The sequence below is a fragment of the Serinus canaria genome, chromosome 1 (genome assembly GCF_022539315.1).
Source record: "Serinus canaria isolate serCan28SL12 chromosome 1, serCan2020, whole genome shotgun sequence".
Taxonomy (NCBI): domain Eukaryota; kingdom Metazoa; phylum Chordata; class Aves; order Passeriformes; family Fringillidae; genus Serinus; species Serinus canaria.
In genome coordinates this window covers 44602472-44622867 of record NC_066313.1, presented here as the reverse complement: position 1 = coordinate 44622867, position 20396 = coordinate 44602472, and the positions used below count along the sequence as shown (strand labels likewise).

Sequence of the window (20396 nt, the reverse complement as noted above, 5' to 3'; positions counted from 1 at the left end):
CAGTGAAGAGGTAACTCTGCTGTAATTATGATTGAGTCACAGTTTATTTGCAGACAATATTTTAAATGTTCTAAGACCTGTCTGTCAACTCATTTATGTTCATGCCATATAAAAGTCACTGGTCCCAGCTAGTCCACAATCATAAAGTGCCCAGTGCTCAGCTGTTAGCAGAGTTGAGCTGGTTTGTCCTGGACAGGTCTCTGGGTTCTGAATATTGAGCACACAGGGTTTAACTTGAAGGACAGCTTGTAAAGATGAAGAGGAAGAAGACCTTTAGGGGTGGGATACATATGTCTCAGATATGTCCTTACTGTTTGTCCTCACTATTTCTAACTTCAAAAAGTGTCCTCCTAGTGAAGGACCAAAGGGTGGTAGCTGGATGTGGTCATGTTCGATGCCTGCAAGGAGCAAACAGCAGCCAGGATCTGAGGGTAGTCATCTGTAGTACATGCCTCAGGTTCCTGAGTGCTGTGGGGTTGGGCATGAGCACACCTGCTGGGAGTGAGCTGCTTTCAGCTCTCTAAACTCTTCCTTTTGGACTTATTCACCTCTGGTTCATCCATGTGCAATTGAGAGTGTAGCTTAATCAACCTAATGTGTATAACTGTAAATATGATAAACTGTGAAGGATAATTAGATGAAGTAGTGGGGGAAATTTCTTAAACTGGGTTTGCTCCTAAGGGGCTTGTAATTTGGAGTGAGGGCTCACCACTCTGGTGGCACTCTGGTCTTGCTGACTGCAGGACCTGGGGACAGAGCAGCAGAACCCCGACACAGGCTCTGAACAGCATCTTACAGAGAGCTGAGGTTTCGGTTAGACCAAACAACACTGGATTTACACTAAACTCTGAGATGCTCTGCACAAGTCAGGATGCATTCACACAATGTCCCCACAGTCACTCAGTGAGTGACTTCCAGATGCATTTGCCCAGAGCTAGACTAGAAACCACTGCTCATTGCTACAAACCTAGACTGCAGAATCCATTGCTGCAATTATGCAGCAGGGAGCCCTCAAATGACAGGAATATCTTCCTATAGCAGCAAAAACTCTTTCAACTCTCAGCAGAAGAGCTGTCATCCATTGGGTGCAGCCCATAATCATTTGTGGCTGTATCCGCTATTAGGAAGAAGAAAAGCAAGGCAGTCATGACAGTAATCTGAATTCTGGATTGGCTTGAATTTTAGACCAAGTAACTCTCCAGTTCTTAATAAAGTTAGCCATTCCTGAAAACTGTAGGATAATATAGGAGTTACTGTCATCCTCTCAGAAATGTTTTGGATGGTGACGGGGAGAGCTCAGTTTCACTTCACTGCAGTTAGCCTGGGGCAAGCTGCACCTTTTCTTTATTGCATTCGAGCATCTCTGCCTTTCCAGAGCGTCTCATATTTGACTCTGCTGTAGCTGTCTAGTGGCACCTCAGTAATACCCAGGTGTTGCTCACCCTGGTTTCAGGAGTAACAAATAGTGCCCCAGAAAGTGGAACAGCACTGTGCCCATGTGATTTGGTTTCTTCCATCAAGTGCAGTGTTGAGTTGTTGGCACTGAGAATCCATCTCAATGCTAGATGGCTGAGATTTCCAAAGTGAGCAGAGGCAGCTGCAGGGTTTCCCCTGAGCCAGCTGCATTTTCTCTTTCTGCTGTCTGGATGATGCCATGTTGCTTGTGGTGCCAGGATGATGTGGCAGGCTGGGAGACCAGCTGTGTGCTGGGGGAAAACCAGCCCAGCAGCCTTGCCCCCACCCCATTCTCTGGGAAGTAAGAGTTGGCAGAGTTGCCCAAGGCAGGTCCACCCCTCCCAGGCTGGGGTTTTGGACTGCTGCTGGGACTTGCTGACGGCAGGGCTTGGTCTTGGACAGGGACAATGAAGCTTTGCTCTGAAAGGGTGGAGAGAGTGAGGAACCAGAGGACCTCATTTTGGAGAGACTAAAGAGAGGCAGAGGCTTAAGGCTTTTTAAGTTTTGCTTTGTTAACATGAAGTTCCACTTCAGACCTGTGGTTATCATCTGGCTTTTGCGATCTGCCAGTGGGTATTACAAAGATAGCCTGAAAGAAGAAGAAAAGTCCCTCATTTTGCTAAATGAAGGGATTTTTTTTTTGTTTGTTTTAGACCTGTTGCTTGTTCTGGGATGTTCTAAGTAAATACAGAAAATACTTTGGGATTTATTTAGGATTTATTAATAGCTATACATCTAAAAGAAGCAGAGAATATGAATACCCCTTCACTATACGCTACATGTTTGCAGTTCCAGTTCAGATACTGAAGGGAAGAAGGAACAGTATAAGAGCATCATCCAGCCATCCCCAAGTATCAAGTCGCCAAAAAACTAGAGGAAACAGTTTTCTGGTTTTAGCACATTTGCGTTTTTATATGAGTGATAAGATTATTTCTGCAAAGGAAGTACATTTCCCTGCAAACTCCTCCCATCTGCCATTAGGAAATATGTTAGCTGATTTGGATTTGGAAATGAATTAGAGGAGAGGACGAAGGAAATCCTTGAGGCTGAGGAAAAGATTTGAGATCCGCTTGTCATTTCCAGTCCTGCCCTATGCTTCTACATGACTTAAGTGCTTTGTATCTGTTCCTTATCTGTGAAATGTGGATATTACCAAGGTGAACTCGCTAATCTTGGTGAAGCATATTGCTGAGAGGGAAGGCTTTATGCTTTATCATTGATTGTGATAAGCAGGCTTTCAAGGATCAGTTTAAATGAAGCAAACCTGCATTAAAAGGCCTTAGAAAATAGATGGCTAAATTTTCTTTTTATCTATATAGCCTGATCTCTTAATGTGGTTTTATAGATGTATTTGTTAGTTAGAACACCCCAATTGCTTTGGTGTTCACAGATCCCAAGCGGAAAATTATATAAATTTTTGCCCCAATTTTTAAAACTTCTAAAATTAGTGTTTCATCACAGCAATTTGTGCTGCTAATGGGGGTTGCTTTTGCTATGTCACAGGACACAGTAATATCATTTTTCTTTACTAAAATGCATAGTATTTCCTGCATCTACTCTGTGTGCTTATACTGGTGTAGTGCAATGGTATTCCTTTAGGGAGTCCCCCTCAGAAGCAGCGCTTCACAAATTTTTTAGCTGTGGCTCCACACAATTTTTTTGGGGGGGGAGAAAGGGGAAAAGAAAAGGAGGTTATCCTCTGAGCAGCTAAAACTTGTGTAAATGTTGGCCATGGTTTTGTATTGCATTGATTGCTTCTGCTTTGCTTGTGTATATTAGTGTAATTTAAGAAGGTTTTTTTTGCAGTTGTTTCATAGATTGTGTTTTGCTGTCTTGCAGACACTGGTCAAATTGCCCTTGATATTCTAGAGATGGATAATCAATGCATTTATGTGGGGTCTTCTCAAAGGCTAATTAGAAAGAAAAGATGTTAGTGGCAGAGGAGGCAGAGGGATGTAAAAAAAAAAAGAATATAGTGCAATTTGCATTTAACTACAAAGGAATAGATGGAAATTTTCTTGAATTGGACTGGTTTCATAATTCTTCTTTGTTTGTGATTGAAGATGCAATTACTGAAAGTGTGCTTTCTTCTGCAGTAAAAGCAGTCATTTCCATGGTAGCTTTTGCTGTGGTATCACTGTTGGAAACTGTAACTGTTGGATCAATAGGGGATCATTGGGCTCTCTTGAAACTTCAGAATCTTTTTATAAAACCTAGAAAGAAAGCAATAAATAAATTATCTCTGGGATACTTTATTTATCCAGACCTTCATAATCTCTGTGTCTGTCGCAACAGTTTGCAAAAAAACCCAAAGTATTGATCGTGTCCATGAAACATAAAACAAGCTTTTAACCTCATTTAGTGTTGGTGATAAATGAACTTCAGCTAATGCTCTCTCAACTGCTATTTATCAACAAGAAAAAGTGCAGCAGTTAATTTTTATCATGTACCTAGGTGGAGACATGTGCAGAATTTTACTCTGTTAGGTCAAGGTGGTAAAATAATTTATAGCTACTAGGTCACGATCCCTTGGTCCTTTTTATGTTTGGTGGCACTTGTATAAACTGAAAAGCCACTTCTAGTATTACTGCTGAGTTCCTAAGATTTGGCAGTTAGTGTCTTATACACAAATAATAGCTGTTTAATAGTGACCAATTAAAATATCTTATATAGCTGTCATTGCTACTGAAAGAAATTTGTACATTTTTATATGGACCCCTAAATATATGCAGAAATGTATATTCTTGATCAAAATAAAAAGATACCTACATGACCTAGCACAAGTGCTGTGATAGTTTCAAGCCTTGTCATTTGCAGAAGAGCACGACTGATTACCCATCAAAACTTTTCACTGAGAAGATGTAGTAATTGTGTTCTGAAACTTCTCAGCCTACTTAGGTTTTTCTCATAACTTTTGCTCAGTCAGAATCATCATCTGTTTAAATTATCACACCTTTCAGTAAATTGCATTTGGTAATTAATGTCCATTTTTGTAGAGACATCATTAGATTTTGATTATCTGCTTTCTCTGGGTTAGAAAAAGGCAGTAGTAGTTAGCAAAATTACATTTCAGCCAGGCAGCTCAAACATACAGAGATAACAAAACAAGAAGTATTGCAACGTATTGTTTAGCTAAGGAAAACAAACAAACCCTCCCCCATCCCCCCCAAAAGAAAGAAAAAAAAGAAAAAAAATCAGAAGCGTAGTCAGGATGCTCTTTTCCCTGGGGAAGAGGAATGCTGGGGGTCTTTGTCCAAGAGGCACCTACTTGTGACTTCCCATAAGATTACCAGGCAGAGAAAACTGTTCAGGAGAGAAGTGTTCCCTTATACCTTTGTAGTTGTCTGTATGTGCATGTTATTGATCATTGCATTCAGAACTTAAAAGGTTAAATTTTGAAATCCAAATAGGTAACAGTAGGGGTTGATGTGCAGATCAGTGGTCAGGGACTCTCAGCAATGTACACAGTCATCAAGACCTTTATAAAGTGGGGATTTTAATTAGGGAGTTTACTTGCTAAACGCATTGACAAAAAAAAAAAAAAAATCACTCAGAGCTTGTTTTTCCTTTGCTATCATGGTGTCAGCCATCAAAAGTGTCCCAACAGCTGGAGGCTGACCAGCAGCATTTTCTGTTGGGTCAGACTTGTAGTTTGGGCTTTTTGGGCTTTCTCTGCAGCAGAGAATGGGGTCAGGTATAGAGGATGAAGGGTTATTCATGGCTGGTGTAACTGCACCTGCAAAAGTCCTGCCATGCAATTTCAGGTATTGGCAATTTCTTTGCCATATCACTGATAAAAGTTGCATCCACATAAGCAACATTTTATCAGTACTGTGCAATTCAGTTGTTGTGCTCCTTGGGCAGCACTTCCTCTGAAATTAGTTCTGAGTGCTGAATTTATCAAAAGTACACAGTACTTTTCTGAGTAATAGCTGGAGAGCTGGGCTCTAAAGACTAAGCTAAGATTTCAGTGATTAAACACCTGATGCTGATGTTGCTTACCTTGGTTATTAATGGGTACAGAGAATGCCAATAGCAGTCATGTGCCATTAAATGGAACATGGTTGTACCAGTGCCAAGTTGAGCTGAGATCATGATCAAGTCCTTGAAGTTGCTGTAGCTGGATTGGGAAATCAGTCTGGGCCCAGGCATGGGAGGGGTTTGGTCTGGCTGGGCACAGACTCTGTGCTGTCATTGTTTACCTGGGAGCAGCCTGGGAGAGCTCCCACTGTAGCCTGTTGGGTGTGGTCAGGGGGTCCTGGAGACCACAGCATTAACAGCACACCTGAACATGGAGTTGAGCCCAACTAAATATAGCTGTCAAATGAAGTGAGAGGCAGCTATCAAAGACAGCTGCACACAGCTGGAAAAAACCTTGTGGTGAAGCTGCACATTTCTGGAGCAGGAGGTGGGGACCAAGCAGGGTTGTCCATAGCACTGGGGAGCATGGTTGTAGCTCCATCCAAACCCACCTGCAATCCAGCTTGACACCTGGTTCCTGCCTGTAGTGCTGCCTGGCTGGTCACTCAGTAGGCTTGGCTGATGATCTTGTTTAGGGGCTCAACTTGATTTCTGGAACATAAAAGATCCTGCACTGCTGGAGATGTCATGACAGGCTTCCCTTTGTCCCCAGGGGCTGTTTCTGGACAGCCCAAGCCTCCCATAGGTCCTGTGTCATACTTGCATGATGCATGGCGTGTGGAGATATCTTAGATTCCTTTGGACATTTGAAATGGCCCTGGGTGCTAATGTTCAGGCAACAAAATTTCATCCTGCGTTTCTCCTGGCTATGATGACAGCTTTGTTATCTAGTTAATGTACAGACAGCTCCATTGCAGAATTGAAATTTAAATGCAGGAATCTGCAGCTAAGAGTGACATATTGAAAGGGAGCAATAGCAAATATAAGTGTAACCTGGATTGAAGTAGATGTTAATTTTAAATGGTTGTATTTGTAGATACAGTGCTGTCAGGAATAAGGAAAGCAGTTGAAATACAATGATTTAACTAGTTTGCTGTTGTAGGAATTTAGTTATCCAGATAAAATAAATTCATTTGCATCAGCACCAACAAGCAGAGCTGTTTGCATTTGCAGTCTCAGAAGAAACCTAACTGAGGATACAGCCTAAAAGGCAGGATTAATAATCTTGATTTCTAGTATTGGTGATCCTGTGCTTTTGCTAGACTAACAGGTGTGAATTCCAAAAAATCTAAGGTGGATTAATCTTAGATCTTAACTTGTCAGAAATCTCAAAATGCCTTGAAATTTTTGACCCACACTTACAATGCATGAGCCAGTGCATGAGATTTTGATTTTCATCCTATATGAGGTGCCATGTGTATCTCTAGACATCTGTAGATGTTCCCAGTAATAATTGCACATCAACCTGCTTTCACTTATAAAAAATTCATTAGGAGAAGGTAATTTGAGGTCAGCAGTGGTGCACCAGTATAAAGCCAGTCACAGGTGGAGTACAATTGTTTCCTCAGAATTTTTTCCTTGATGTCAAGAATCACACTTACACTTAAGTGACTCCAGTACTGGAGCCTGTGAGTTGTGTACTGGATATTTTTATTCCTGCTAGTAAGTGGTCACTTGATAAGGTCCTGCTTGAGCAGGCTACTTAGAGGAATGTGAGATTATCAGTCTGGCTTCCCCTGTTTTTTGCAGTGACAAGATTATGCTTTCTCTTTTAGTATTATTCAGTGCAGTTTATAGATCTAAGACTAAAACCACACATCCTTCAGCATTGTTTGTTGTACAGCAGAGATTAATCTGGCTGTCATTTGGATCACTGCTTAAGGTGGAGTCCTGCAGAATGCAAGCAGTCCTCTGCAAATGTTATTGCTCAAGATAAGGGTGTAAGCAGCAGATTATGAGATGACGTGTGACGTGTCCTTCCTCAGTCTAAAAGTACAGGATCATGGTATGAACTTTGCCTGACTGGTTATGCAGAGAGTGTGCTCACATTTGTAGCTCTTATGGAAGAGACTTTGCGAAACAAAAACGTAAAATGACTCTCATGAGCTCCTTTCTCAGTCACTGCATATGTGGAGACCCTTTACCTGTGTCTGATTCTGAGGTAAGAACCTTATTTAACCTGTGACTTTGCTGCTCAGTCTTGGAGGGGCTGTGCTTAAGGGACAGTTTTGCTGAAGCTGTGTTAATGCACCAGCTGGGCAGTGACTCTCTGTTTCATTAAATGTACTGTTAAAACTGATCCTGAACACAAATCTGTAGAGAACCTGAAGTTCTTGCTTGAATGACAGGTATAGAAACAATTTTTTTTAAAGTACTCTGTTTAGAATATATTTCATGGTGTAAGTGAAATAATTGAATGCAGAGCAATATACTTTGGAATATTTGAAAAGTACAATTTTCATAATTGCAGTAATCATGTTGAAATATTGACTGTTTAGTAACTCTGCTTACTGGCTGAAGTGCTTTCATACCATTGAATTAATCTTAACCTGTCTTTCAAACAAAAAGCAACATCTGCCCACTGTACCATGGGGCTTAAAAAAAGTTATTGAATTTGTAGTGGCCTGGCTGAAAATGACAAGTGGACAAGAAGGGTGACAGAAGCTAAATCCTCTGGCACAGACATCATTGCAAAAGGCAGCTTCTGGGCTGCATGTTTCCTTTGGTTATGCAATATCTGGAATGCCTTCATCTGGTCTGGAACAGATGAACAAAATATAGTTAGAGAGAGACAAAATTATGCTTCTCTTTTTTGGAATACTTACTAGCTTTCTCTCTTTCTTTTCTATTTTTATGAAGGAGCTGGGAAAAGCTGAGAAACACCAAGAAATCAGAAATTTGAGGGAAAAGTGAACATAAATTTTTGTGTGTAGGTTTTTTTTTTCTGAAAAATTGCAAGTATTTTGCTAGAAAAAATTAAAACAGTATTACTTCAAATGCACTGAAGTGCTTAAAAATGTTCCCTCTACCAAGTATTTCAGTGGTATTCCAAACTTGTAATGCCACTGCAGTTGTGATACTTGAAAGCATTAACCTGTGTGAGCCAGGTGTGCTGTTATATAGGAAAAACGTGCTCATTTTCCAAGCTTCCTATGTAAGGCCATCATTTTTTCCTGTGTTTGTGCTATAATATACCTCTGATATGATCTGCATGACTTGAACCTCCCAGAGCATATGGGAAGTGAGCTTCTCCCTTCCAAACTGGACGAGTTCGCTCACCTAATTCACTGCTGGCTGCAGAATCTCTAGATCTGACCAAGTGGCATTGTGGGAGTGAGAGGAAGGAGGGAGTGTGACTGCCCAGTCTAGTATCAGCTTACAGTTACATGGACCTGCAAGCAGTCAGAATGCAGCCTTGCTGTTTGTTTTCATCACTGAGCAGAGGGGAAACAGAAATATCCTAGGATGGGTTGGCTTGGAAGGGACCTTAAAGATCATCCAGTCTGAGCTCACCAGCCATGGACAGGGACATCTTTCACTAGACCAGGTTGCCCAAGGCCAGCCTGGCCTTGGATAATACTAGGGTTGAAGCATGCACACCTTCCCTGGGCACCCTGTTCTGGTGCCTCACCACCTCATGGTCAAGAATGTCTTCATAATATGTAATCTAAATCCACCTTCTTTCAGTTTAAAATTGTTGCCCCTTGTCCTGTTGCTACAAGCCTTGGTAAAAGATCCAAAATCACAGCTGAGTTATTTTTACTGGTGTTACCTGTAATATCCAACTTGTGCATAGAAAAAAGTCCTGTGAGCACAGAGCTATCTTTCAAAGATACTATTCCATGAGTTTAGTGTCTGTGTTAGGACTTATCTGTACTGCTGAGGTAATAGGTCATTTTTTAGTTTTATTAGTCTGGTTTGCCAAAGAGGTACTGATTGTTGGGTGCTTACCTTACTCACCGCAAGCACCATGATGTCTCTGCTTTGCAAAGTTATCTCTTCCTGAATTGTCAATTGCATTTGTTGTATTTATGGTAACTCCTTCTGTTTCAGACATGTTAAGTTGATCTGACATACAACAAATTCACAAATGATTAACTGTCAGAAAATTCTGTGGCTCATTTGACTTGTTCACATTTAAAAAGGTTGTTTCTGATGACCACTGGAAGAGGTCCACATCCCAGGAGGAAGAAAAGGCAGATTCACAAAAGGTCACACCCAGGAAATGGGGCTCTGGAAAAAGATCCCGGCCCAGACCTCTCTCAGACTATGGCCAAATGTCAATCCGAAGTTTCTCTATACCAGAAGATGCAGTTGCAGTGGAGTCTCAGAACACAGACTGCGCAGATGGAGAGAATCAGCCGGGACTGGCATCCGTTGGGTCTGTGATCCAAAGCCATACTGTAGGCTACCACAGAGGGAGAAAAAGAAGACCCATCTCTGTAATAGGTGGGGTCAATTTCTATGGAGACGATCAAGTAGAAGAGCGAGAAAATCTGCTGACACAAGTAAGATAAACAGATGTGCTCTGCAAACTGCAAAAGACCCTTTCACTTCCTTGTCTCTATCTTCAGCCTAGAAAATAGAATGGATGCTTCCTTCTCTTCCTTCCCTTTTGTCAAGCTGACATCGTGTACTTAGAATACTGCTTTCCTGGTCACTAATTACTTTGTCTTCTTGCTAAAAATACAGCATGGAACAAACCTTAGACTGACTTTGGGATAATCTTTTTTGTATTGTAAATTATTCTGATTTCTTTCTTGTCATGGTCATAATGTCTTATTTGTGTGTAAGACAGATGTATGTTTAGTCTCCTTATAGAGGGCCTGAGGAACAGAATAGTACAATCAAACATAATGATAACACATTATTTATTGGTCAATTTAAATTATTCAAAAGCAAGCCTGTTCAAAAACTGTGGCATTAAAACTGGTGTTCAAAATGTTGATTTTGGCATAGCAAAGATACTTAAAACTAATGAAGACAATGCTTGAGAAAATTGGTACTAAATTAAGAAATAATGAAATTAATAATTTAAGAAAACTGAATATGAATACAATATGTATATGGACTACATTTAGTAGTCCATGTACTACTAAATTGATCAGATGAAACAAAAGTAGGAAACCTATAAGCAAGCAGTGATCTGTACCTATATTTGCCATCTCTGTTGGCTTAAGTAAAAGGGTGAGAAATTAAAAACTTCAGAAAGGTAAAAATTGCTCCTTTCTCCCTGGAGGTGGTGCTGAGCAAAGTACAATGTGTAGAGGAACTTACTGTTGTGTTGGTGGTCGTGGCCCCATCTTGCATTTGGTTGCAGAGCTTCAGCTTTTGTAAGAATGCACTCATCAGGTATTTTCTACGTTCTCTGGAAGCTCGAGGACTTCTGCCTAAAGAACTGTCAAGCTGATAAAGCAACAGAAAAAAGAATTGGTATTTGAATCCTCAAAAAACTTGATTCTGGTGGTTGTTAATGAAATTCGAGTCCAGTTAGTCTTTCTCAAGCCACTTCATCTCCCACTGGGAAGTTTACTTATAGTAAAGTGCTAAAACACTGTCAGGATTTTCAGTTTCCTGTGAAAAACATTTTGTAACACGAACACTGTTATTGTGTATTACATACTTTTTCTTTATAAGTCCCTGACGAAAAATGCATCTTAATGCAAAACTCATTGGCTAATGAACCTTTTACCCAGGCAAAGGCCTGTGTTTCAAATCATATGTAATTAAGGTATTTTAAATTAATTTATTTCTTAATTTGGAAGGTTAAAAAAAAGAGGAAAATTATTGTTGTAAATTCTAGGCCACCTTACTCAAGAATAATAGATGGATTTCAAGAGCTAGTAAGTATGGGCAACTTGCTGTACTGTGTAAGGGATTAAACACTCTCCAGGCCCTTCATTTAGTGCTGAGACCAGACTGATCTCTTTTCAAACCTTGTTCACATCAGTTTAATAGTAAAGGAACATGCATCAAGGCAGCTATTTGATTTGACTCTTTCCATGCTCCAGTGCTGCTTGGTTGGGGTTAAATTAGCACATTGCTGGATCACTGTGGTCAAGACCAAAACGATGAAGCATTCCTAACATTATTAAACCAAATTATGGCCTTCCCAGGCCAATTTCCCAGGACTACCACACATCCATGTCTGTCTGGGGAAAGGATTTGGACTGAAGCCTTATAAGAAAATTTTAGTTGGCCAGAAATATGTAGCTTTTTTTGCTAACTCAGACAGTTATTTGCATACAGTAATTGCCATCACTTTTATTAGCTGTTTGATACAACAAATCAGACTTTTTGTGGTGAAGGATTCTGGTATACTGATAAGGCACTTAGGAAATGAGGTTTAAAGATGAGGTTGTATGTGAATCATATTCCATACACATTGAGGTTTTTAGCAGTCATAATAAAAAGTAAACTTTTAGCTGGAATGTGAAAAAGGACTCATCAAGCAGGCATATATGCTCTAGAAGTATTTTATGTGGGGCTATCAAAGACTGCTCTTCACACTGGTGATTTTTTTTTTAAAGCTTTGAAAACCCTTGGGAATATTTGAAAAGTACAAAGCTAATTCCTCTTCACTGTATTTTGTTTTGGTCGGACAGCTTAGGTGTGAGAAAACATTTTCAAAAAATACTCTCATGTGTTTCGTAACAGAGTGTCAAGAGAGAGTTCATTAAAAACCATCCCAGATGTTTTAGATTACCTGATAGAAGAACAGTAACAGCTGAACAATAAGATCTAAAGATGAGTTTCTCTGAAGTTCATGTGCTGAAGCCTGGCTCTTTAATGTTGAATGCTTATGCAAGATCATTCAGCCTGGCTAATGTGGCATTGTTCAGGGACAACATAAAATTAGGCTCAATTTGCAAATAAAACAGGGGTAGGTTTTCCAGTCATAATTTCAGAAATGAATGATTTATCCAAAGAAAATGGCTTTGAGATAACGTTAATAATAAGCTTAGTACTACCTCTTTCTTACGGGACTCCTGGGAACTCAGGACAGAGCATCATTTAGACAATTATTATTGTCTTGTTTATTTTACTGACAAGCAATACATTTTACTGATGAAAGCAGAAATCCACCACCTCTGCAGAAAACCTGTTCTCATGGTTTACCATCCTCATCCTGGAAAGCTTTTTCATTAATCTAAATTGGCCTTCCTTCAGCTGAAAGCTATTCCCCCTTGTCCTATCACTACATGCCATTGTAAAGAGTCCCCCTCCAGCTTTCTTGTAGACCTCCTTGGGTACTGAAAGGCCGTAGTGAGAGGTCTCCCTGGAGCCTTGTCTTCTCTAGGCTGAACAACCCCAGCTCTCTCAGCCCAGTCTTCATAGGAGAGGTGCTCCCACCTTCTGATTGTCTTCAAAAAAGCATATTACAAGATGAAAATTACAGAGCGTGTCTGACCACAACAGAAGGCTAAGGAGTTTTCAATGTAACAAAGAACTGTAATGTAATAAAACTTGTTCTGTGATGCTGGTGGACATGGTATGCAGTGTTTAAGCAATGTTACTTTAACATAGGAGATTTTACTGCCCGTGTAATTACCTGGACTATCTGGAGAAACCTTACTTCATACCTGAGCTTTGCTCAGTTGGACTTGCCTGTGGCTTTGCTAATACTGGATTTTCCTGTTTCCTCGGTAGCCTGTGGCACGGCCACCCGTTCCAGCACACAAGGTGCCCCCGTACAAGGCTGTTTCTGCCAGGTTCCGGCCGCTCACCTTCTCACAAAGTACCCCCATCGGTCTGGACCGTGTGGGACGGAGGCGGCAGATGAGAACATCTAATGGTAAGATGAGTATTTTTAACTTTGTAGATCAGAAAGCTACACTCCAGGCTAAGCAAGAATTAGAATATAGTGTGGAGGACAAAAGAGTGCAAACCAACTCAGTGACAAAGTAATGCCCAGCCAAGTTGCTTTGTTTTGTGAGTTTCTTACTAGTAGCTGCTGTTCTCATGTAAAACTTTTTTTCCCTGTCTACTCTTTGACATTACTATGGTTTATTGTTCTGTACCACTTACATGCCTGTATTCTCCACTCTCTTAGTTTTATACTTGCCTAAAGTCAATAGATTATGAAGGAGGTAAGTTCTAATATGGTTGAGTTTATACCTGAACCCTAGCCACACCACACATGTATTTTTAATTTTTTGTTTGCCATGCATTCAGCCTTACTTAGATAGGCAAGCCTTAAATAAGTAAGTGGCTTGCTGGTGAGTGTAGTCCAACCAGAACTCTGGTACATGAGGGACAGGTTCTTGGTAAAAATTGCCTTTTTTGGAAGCACTGCACTTTAACAGGCTCGCTGATGTGTCCTGTGTAATTTTGCTGTAATTGTTTACTCTTAGCATGCAATGCTACCTGGAGTTAATAGAAGTGGTCTATTAACTAGTCTAGATGTAGTGGAACATTTCTTCACAGGTGGGTCCAGAAGAACCTGGGTTAACACATTCAGACACTGGCAAGACTTGTAAATAAAAGCAAAATTCTCACTTTATATCTTTCACTGTTAATAGTGAACAAAACACTGTTGGAAGCCTTCACTCTGAACCTTCTTGATCAAGGCTTCCCATGACTGAAGTAGAAAACTTAATAAATAGCCTTTTCAATGTTTATTAAAATTATGTGTATGTTTACAAGTCAGCACTTGGCTTCTATGGTTCTTAGCTAAGTTTTAGCTGCAGTGATGTCCAAATTCTACAAATTTAACTACAAATTAGTTTATGTAAGAGCGTGTTAAAACTGAATTCTCCTGTTTTAAATAGAACGTGACAGTTTTTTTCAGGAGGTGCCCTTCAAGAAACAGACTTGAGAATTTCTAAGTATGGCAGTAAGAGGGACTTATCCACTGAGATGAGCTCTATTGGTTGGAGCATGGTGTTGATAATGCCTTGGCTGTAGGTTTGATTCTCATATGGGTCATTCACTTCAGGGTTGGACTTGATGATCTTGGTGGGTCTCTTCCAACTCAGAATCGTCTGTGATTCTGAGATACATTATTGTGCTGGTTTAGACAGCTGGTTTAGGGAACTGAACTCCCAATAAGCCACTCCCTTTCCCCCTGCCCCTTTCAGTAATGGAGGGACAATAAGGAGAAATTACAAGATAACAATTTACTAAAATTGCAATGACAACAGCAGCATTAATAGCAAAAAGTATGCAAAAAGAAGTATGCGCTACCCACAAAAAATGGCATTTACCACTGTGAAAAAAATTCCGGGTCTTCCTGAAGACAGTGCCTGCTGTGGTCTCCACACAAAGACAATATAATTACTGTTCCTGCATCTGGGCCACATGGTATTTGGGACACAAAGGCAATATGTCAAGAAGAGCTTCCACTGTTTTATGTTCGTTCTCCCTCACCCCTGTTGGGAAACAATGAAGGAGCAGGGCAGGCAAACCCCTTGGAAGCGCAATGATCGTGTTGTGCCACAGCGCTGCCTCAGACTGCTCTGCTTTGCTGGTTCCATTCTGCACAGCTGCCTCTGGCACTGATGCTGCTCCACCCAGCTTGGCTCAGTCCCACACGGCTGCTCCAGCACCGGTGCTGCTCCAGTTGGGCTCTTCTGGAGCTTGGGCTCTGTGTAGCTCAGCTGGCTCAGCCGCTGGCCTCTCTCTGTTGCCTTTTGTTCCCTTGGAGTGGCGTCTCAGACTCACTGTTGCTGTCCTTCAGCACTGTGTCTTAAACCTGTGACCTGAAGGGATGGGAAAGGAGAGGGGCTGGAACCACTTGGTTGATCCCAATGCCTTCTCCCTGGAGAGATCCAACAAGATGACAAACTTTTTTTTTTTTTTTTTTTCACTTTCCAGTGCCTGGCTGCTTCTGCCAAAACCACGCCCCCAGCAATGATGTGGGTGGTATGGAATAAACAGTGCTAAAAGCTCCACCCCCTCTTCTCTCTAACCAGGGCAATTACATATACTCCATTTGTATTTTCCTTGAATTTATATTGTAGTAGAATATTGGGATCTAATTTAAAACCTATGTCTGGAGTGTGTTCTGCTGTATGCTTCTAAGTACACTTAATGATCCAGGCACTGAGGTAAATTAGACATCAAGTTCTGTGACTCTTGCTGAGATTCTGTGGTGTCTCAGTCCCTGATTCCAGAAGGACCACTCACAGAATAACAGATCTTCCATAATGTAGTTTGTGAAAAAAGGGGCTCTTTTGTTATCACAGAGCAGGAATTATTTTTTCTATTTTTAGTTATCCTTTCTAATTGATGTTTGGAAACCACATGAAATAGTATTAGTTACCTAGACAACTGCATGAGAGCAATATCTCTCCAGGTATTATTTAGGTTTTGAATTACTGGTCTCCTAAACTTAAGCATCAGGATGACAAATACACAAAGCAAGATTTCAGGACAATGAAGCCAAAGCAACCTTGATTATGTTAGATGTGACTTTTATGAGACCTTACAATAAATGTAGAAGTGGAGCAGGAAAAGTCTCTGAAATCAAAACTCTGAAGGCAAGTGTGGAATATCGTGGGCTTCACAGTTTGAAAGCAGTTGCAAAAATCTGTTTGGTAGTTCCAGAAGAAAATACTAAAGTGACTAGTGTCACAAATTCTGATCTCTTTTCTTTTTTCTCTTAAATCTCAAGGCACTTCCTTGTCTTTGAACATGTGAGAGTTTTTTGTTTGCTCATGCACAGTGAAATTTGATAGCACAAAAGCCCTTTATTATAGAAAGTAATTCTAAACTCAAGCTCTGAAAACCAGTGGTATCTTATTTTAGTTACTTGCTAAAGCCTAATACATTACTTGCTTTCTTCTTATAGCAATGGTAGATAAAATTAGAGATGTAAAATTTTAGAAAAATAGATGTGACAAGACAGTAAATCATCATCTGTAGGAAAGAGAGGAAGAATCAGACAACATACAGGAAACTGCCCTTGAGACTTATATTGCTACTCTTGTGCTTGAAGGGTTACAAGTTTTAAATGACATTAAACAGGTTGTCTGTTTGTCACTACAGAGTAATTTTTATAAGCGTCTGAAAAAAATCACCCCTTTTTTTTTTTTGCATATTTTTGGGCGGGACTAGAATTTGGTCTGTGTGGAGCACAGCTTGGGAATGACTCAGGAAAGTGGTTGGTTTTCTTAAAGAGAGAGCTGATGAGTGGAATCAGATGTTCAGTGTCTGCACGAATAATGTGGGAAGGGAGGTATTAAACGAAATGGTAATTCTTGCTGGTGTGCTGAATTATTCACAGTAGTAAAAGTGAGACATGAGGCACTGCTCTGGCTTCAGGTGTTGGTAAAGCCAAGGTAATGCATGTGGAGGAGGAAAAGAGCCTGATGTGCTTACAGAAGGAAGGACTTTGAGCTGGATATTGCCATTCAGGAAAAGACTTGTAATCTTAACAGACATTTACAGAGTCAGTGCAGTGCATAGTAACAGTCAAAACAGTAAATAAAAGGGCAGGAGTTTGTAGGAAATGAATAGAGAGTCAAACAGAAGGCCCAATTGTGCCACTGGTGTGTGTGGGGGCCATCTCCCCGTTCCTTCCATCCCAAAAGGCATTTTTTACAGGGGACGATACAGAGAAAAGCAGAAGGACAAGAAAATTGACTCAGTGTGTGTGTCTCTGAGAGGAGTGATTAATGTGGCTTGGGCTCTGGAACATGGAAAAAAGGACAATAGGAGAATAAAAGTCTGTTTGGCATAAGAAAAATGAACAGATAATAGTTATTGTTTCCAATAATTTAAGAACTAAAGGGTACCAAATGAAATCACCAGAGAGCAAGCTCAAAATAAAAGATAGTTTTCACAGACTGTAAAATTAAACTATAAAACTAATTGCTACACATTGTATTTCACATCCCAGCAGTTTAAAAAAATCAGAAAGTAGTTTGAAAAATCCAGTTCATTAAACACAAAGATATAATTTCTGCCCCAGGAGGGATCTGACTGATCTGGAAGATAACTGGAATTTAGAAAAGTACATCAGAAAAATGCCATCACACGCCTCATCTATTTTTATGTTCCTTCCTGGCTGCTGTCAGAGAAGTAGTTGGGGTTGACCTGTGGTCTGCCTCAGGTCACTCCCCCACTATGATACCAGGGTGTTTCTAGAACTGAATTTTCTTGAGGTGGATAAACTAGCTTTTAGTATTTTAGTAAGTGCTACCCACAGCCTTTTCAGAGTGCCCTGCACAGTGGCTAAGCCAGCTCAGCATACATTTGGACAAGGTCACTGTGGACTGCCACTACAAAGGACAGCCTGTGCCTCCTCCTGTTCCTGGCTGATCTACAAGAAAATGAAGCCACCACCACCTCACCCCAAATGAGCTCTTTTGTGGTGGTTCAGTTTACCAGATGTGCCCATGCAAAGGAGGGAGGGCAAACCCTCCTCTATCTGAGCAGCATCCCACTGTGGCATTAGGTTAGTCATTGGGCAAAAGCACACAGTCTGTTCCTTTCTGCAAAAATCAGACCAAAAGAGTTTCGAGTTGTTTTTCAGAGGTTGTTTTTTTTTAAGGTGTCTTGTAAAAGAGCCATGTGGGGTTTGATCTGGTTTTCCTCTGGCAGTTGAACTGTCTTTCCCTGATGGGCAGGGGTTTGACATGGCAAAGATCTTGTGATCTGGCTGATTAAAAGTGTGAAATTTTCACTTGCAAGTCCCAGGATCATCAGCACTTCAGTGTCACCACTGTCACTTTTGTTTGCCAGCTTGCTTTTTTTTAATGGTTTATGCCAAGAGGCTGTGTGTGAAGATCTTATGTAGTAGCTTTTTATTGTGCTATCCAACTAGAGTCCTTGCAGCAAGAAATAATAGGGAAGGTTGAGAGATTGAGAAGATGATTTCTGTCAGTCTCATGTGGAGTGCAGCACAAAGACGATTTTTGCAGAAAGACAGCATTAATATTTCAGGGTGATGTTTGGCCTTTCTTTCTATGTCTGAGGCAGCGCTGGGGGAAACCATGTGATTTTAGTGGGTGTTGAGAAGTTGCTGTATGCAGAAATGCCTCCAGGGTTTTGTGAACATATCCCTGGAGGAGGCAGTTCCCAGTTACAGGACAGGCTCAACTGAGCAACAGTTTTCAGCTAAAGAAGCAGCCAGTAAGTTTTTGGGGCTTTCCAAACTGTAGGCATAGCGCTGTGTACAGACATAGGTTGCAGCAGGCTTTGCACTCCCCTGACGGGAACAGCTCCTGCCTTTGCTTCCAGTGCATGGCCTGATCCAGCTTCACGGCGGGAGGACACAGCTGCAAGGGTGAATACTGGCCCATGGTGAATGAATGAGGTTGTGCTCTGGCTGGGTCAGACCCAGAGAAAGACAGAGGGTTTGAGGTTCATTCCCATTTCCTGCTTCATTCCCTATTTCATAGAGCAGCTGAATTAAGTTTGTAGTTTCAGTGAGAAAATGTCTCCCTCTTCTCTGTTTTCCTGGGAGCAGTCTGGTGCAGCCTTAACACTTGTGCTGCTTGTGCCCTAAAAAATGATACAGCATTTGCCTGTGAAGCAAGAGAAATTGTGCAAAAAAATACCTTAACTGTTTGCTTCTTCTGGAATTTTAACTGGCATAGTATGACCAAGATAGACCGATACTCTGAACAGTGTTGTAATACAAGGAACTCCCAATTCCCGTCCAAATAGTCTCTCCCTCTGGATTGCAGTCATTTGAATATAGATTGAAATCGCATTTAGCTGCTTTAATGAAAAACAAATGCACTCCCTGGCTTGCTGTGTTCGTGATGTTCAGGCTCTGTGGGAGCGGTCTGGGCGGCTGCAGGCGCAGCGCGGCCAGGGCCAGGCAGCCGGGGTTTTGTTTCTTTTCTGGAACTTCCTCCCTAAGGGCACCCCATGATGTCAGAGAGCCGGGAGCTCGCGGCAGCCAGGCTGAGCGGCTGAGTGCGCTGCTGGCAGTTCCCAGCCGGGCTCGGCCTCGGAGGCACTGTCGAGGCAGCTGACAGCCTGTTCCTCTGAGCTGTGCGCAGCTCAGAGCCTCTTGTGATCCTCCACCAGCCCTGCAGGACTGAGCGTCATCACCTGTTAGAGGGCTGGCGGCAGCATGGTAGCCAGGGGGGCAATGGCACGTTTTTGGAGTCTGGAGAGCCTTCAGATGGGTACGTGTGAGTAGAACATGCTCGCTCTTGCTTTTTTCATAATGTTTTTTGATTGAACTGGTAAACAGTGGCAGTCAGGGGGCCTGATTCTGATGACACTTACTCTTTGTCATCTGTGGGAACCTGCAGTACTAGAAAAGCTACTAGAAGGTCGGCATGAATTCCAGGCTGTCTTAAGTTTTTTGCATCCTGTTGGTGCAACTGGGAAAGCACACCCCTCCCTCTGTATTTCTGTCTGTATTCAATAGAGAAAAAGATGCAGAATTCAAGATTTCACTTGATTCTACCCAACAAAGTCAATGTAAGCTTGTTGATTTGGTACAGAGTAACAAACAGCTTTCTGTCCCAAAATTGTAGTTCTTTTTTGTCTGGAGTCAAATGAATTAGGTTATTTTGATGTGCCATTATTACTGGAACAACCCCACAGGCAGTACGGATAGTGCAGTGGAAATGTATAAAGGATCACTGGGATTAATTTTTTGGATGTTGCTTTATAAGATAAAAATTGATTTAATGAAATATTTATTTGCAGGTTTTTTTTAATAAAGCATTTTCAGTAAGTTTCGCAAGATGTGTTTTAAAAGTTCATCAGTGCTCAGACTAATGAGTTTGTAAGGAAGAAAAGTCTTGATTTTTTAAATAGGGGTTCTGCATCCTTCTTGCTTAAGCAGATGATACTGTTAATGTGAATGTCTATTTATAATGCTAGGGAGTAGAACAGAATAGCCATGTTTTGTTGTATCAGGACTATGCCATAGTTTTACATTTTTAATGGAAAGAAAAATTTGGCAAGTTTTTCATTGAATCTGTGTGGTGATCTGCTTTGATCTCTCTGGCAAATGAATGCTCAGATGAGTGAAGAGGCTGGTGGTGGTATGTGTGCCCTGAGGAGGGGGTTTCAGTATTTCTCCCTGTAATGAAAATAGCAGATGGCAG

The 20396-nt window shown here is 41.1% G+C and overlaps 1 protein-coding gene across 6 annotated transcripts in view; it reads left to right on the top strand.

The window, feature by feature from the left end:
- SPATA13 (spermatogenesis associated 13) overlaps window positions 1–20396 on the top strand; it is a 71497-nt gene that overhangs the window by 32892 nt on the left and 18209 nt on the right. For 4 of the 6 annotated variants that reach the window (XM_018908509.3, XM_018908510.3, XM_018908508.3 and 1 more), the window contains exons 3-4: window positions 9522–9884; window positions 13027–13171. In XM_018908509.3, the coding sequence (XP_018764054.2) occupies window positions 9522–9884; window positions 13027–13171 (508 nt within the window). Of the gene's footprint in view, window positions 1–7367; window positions 7538–9521; window positions 9885–13026; window positions 13172–19239; window positions 19461–20396 lie in introns of those variants that run through there. The other 2 variants (XM_018908511.3, XM_009102835.4) reach the window with 2 other exon arrangements.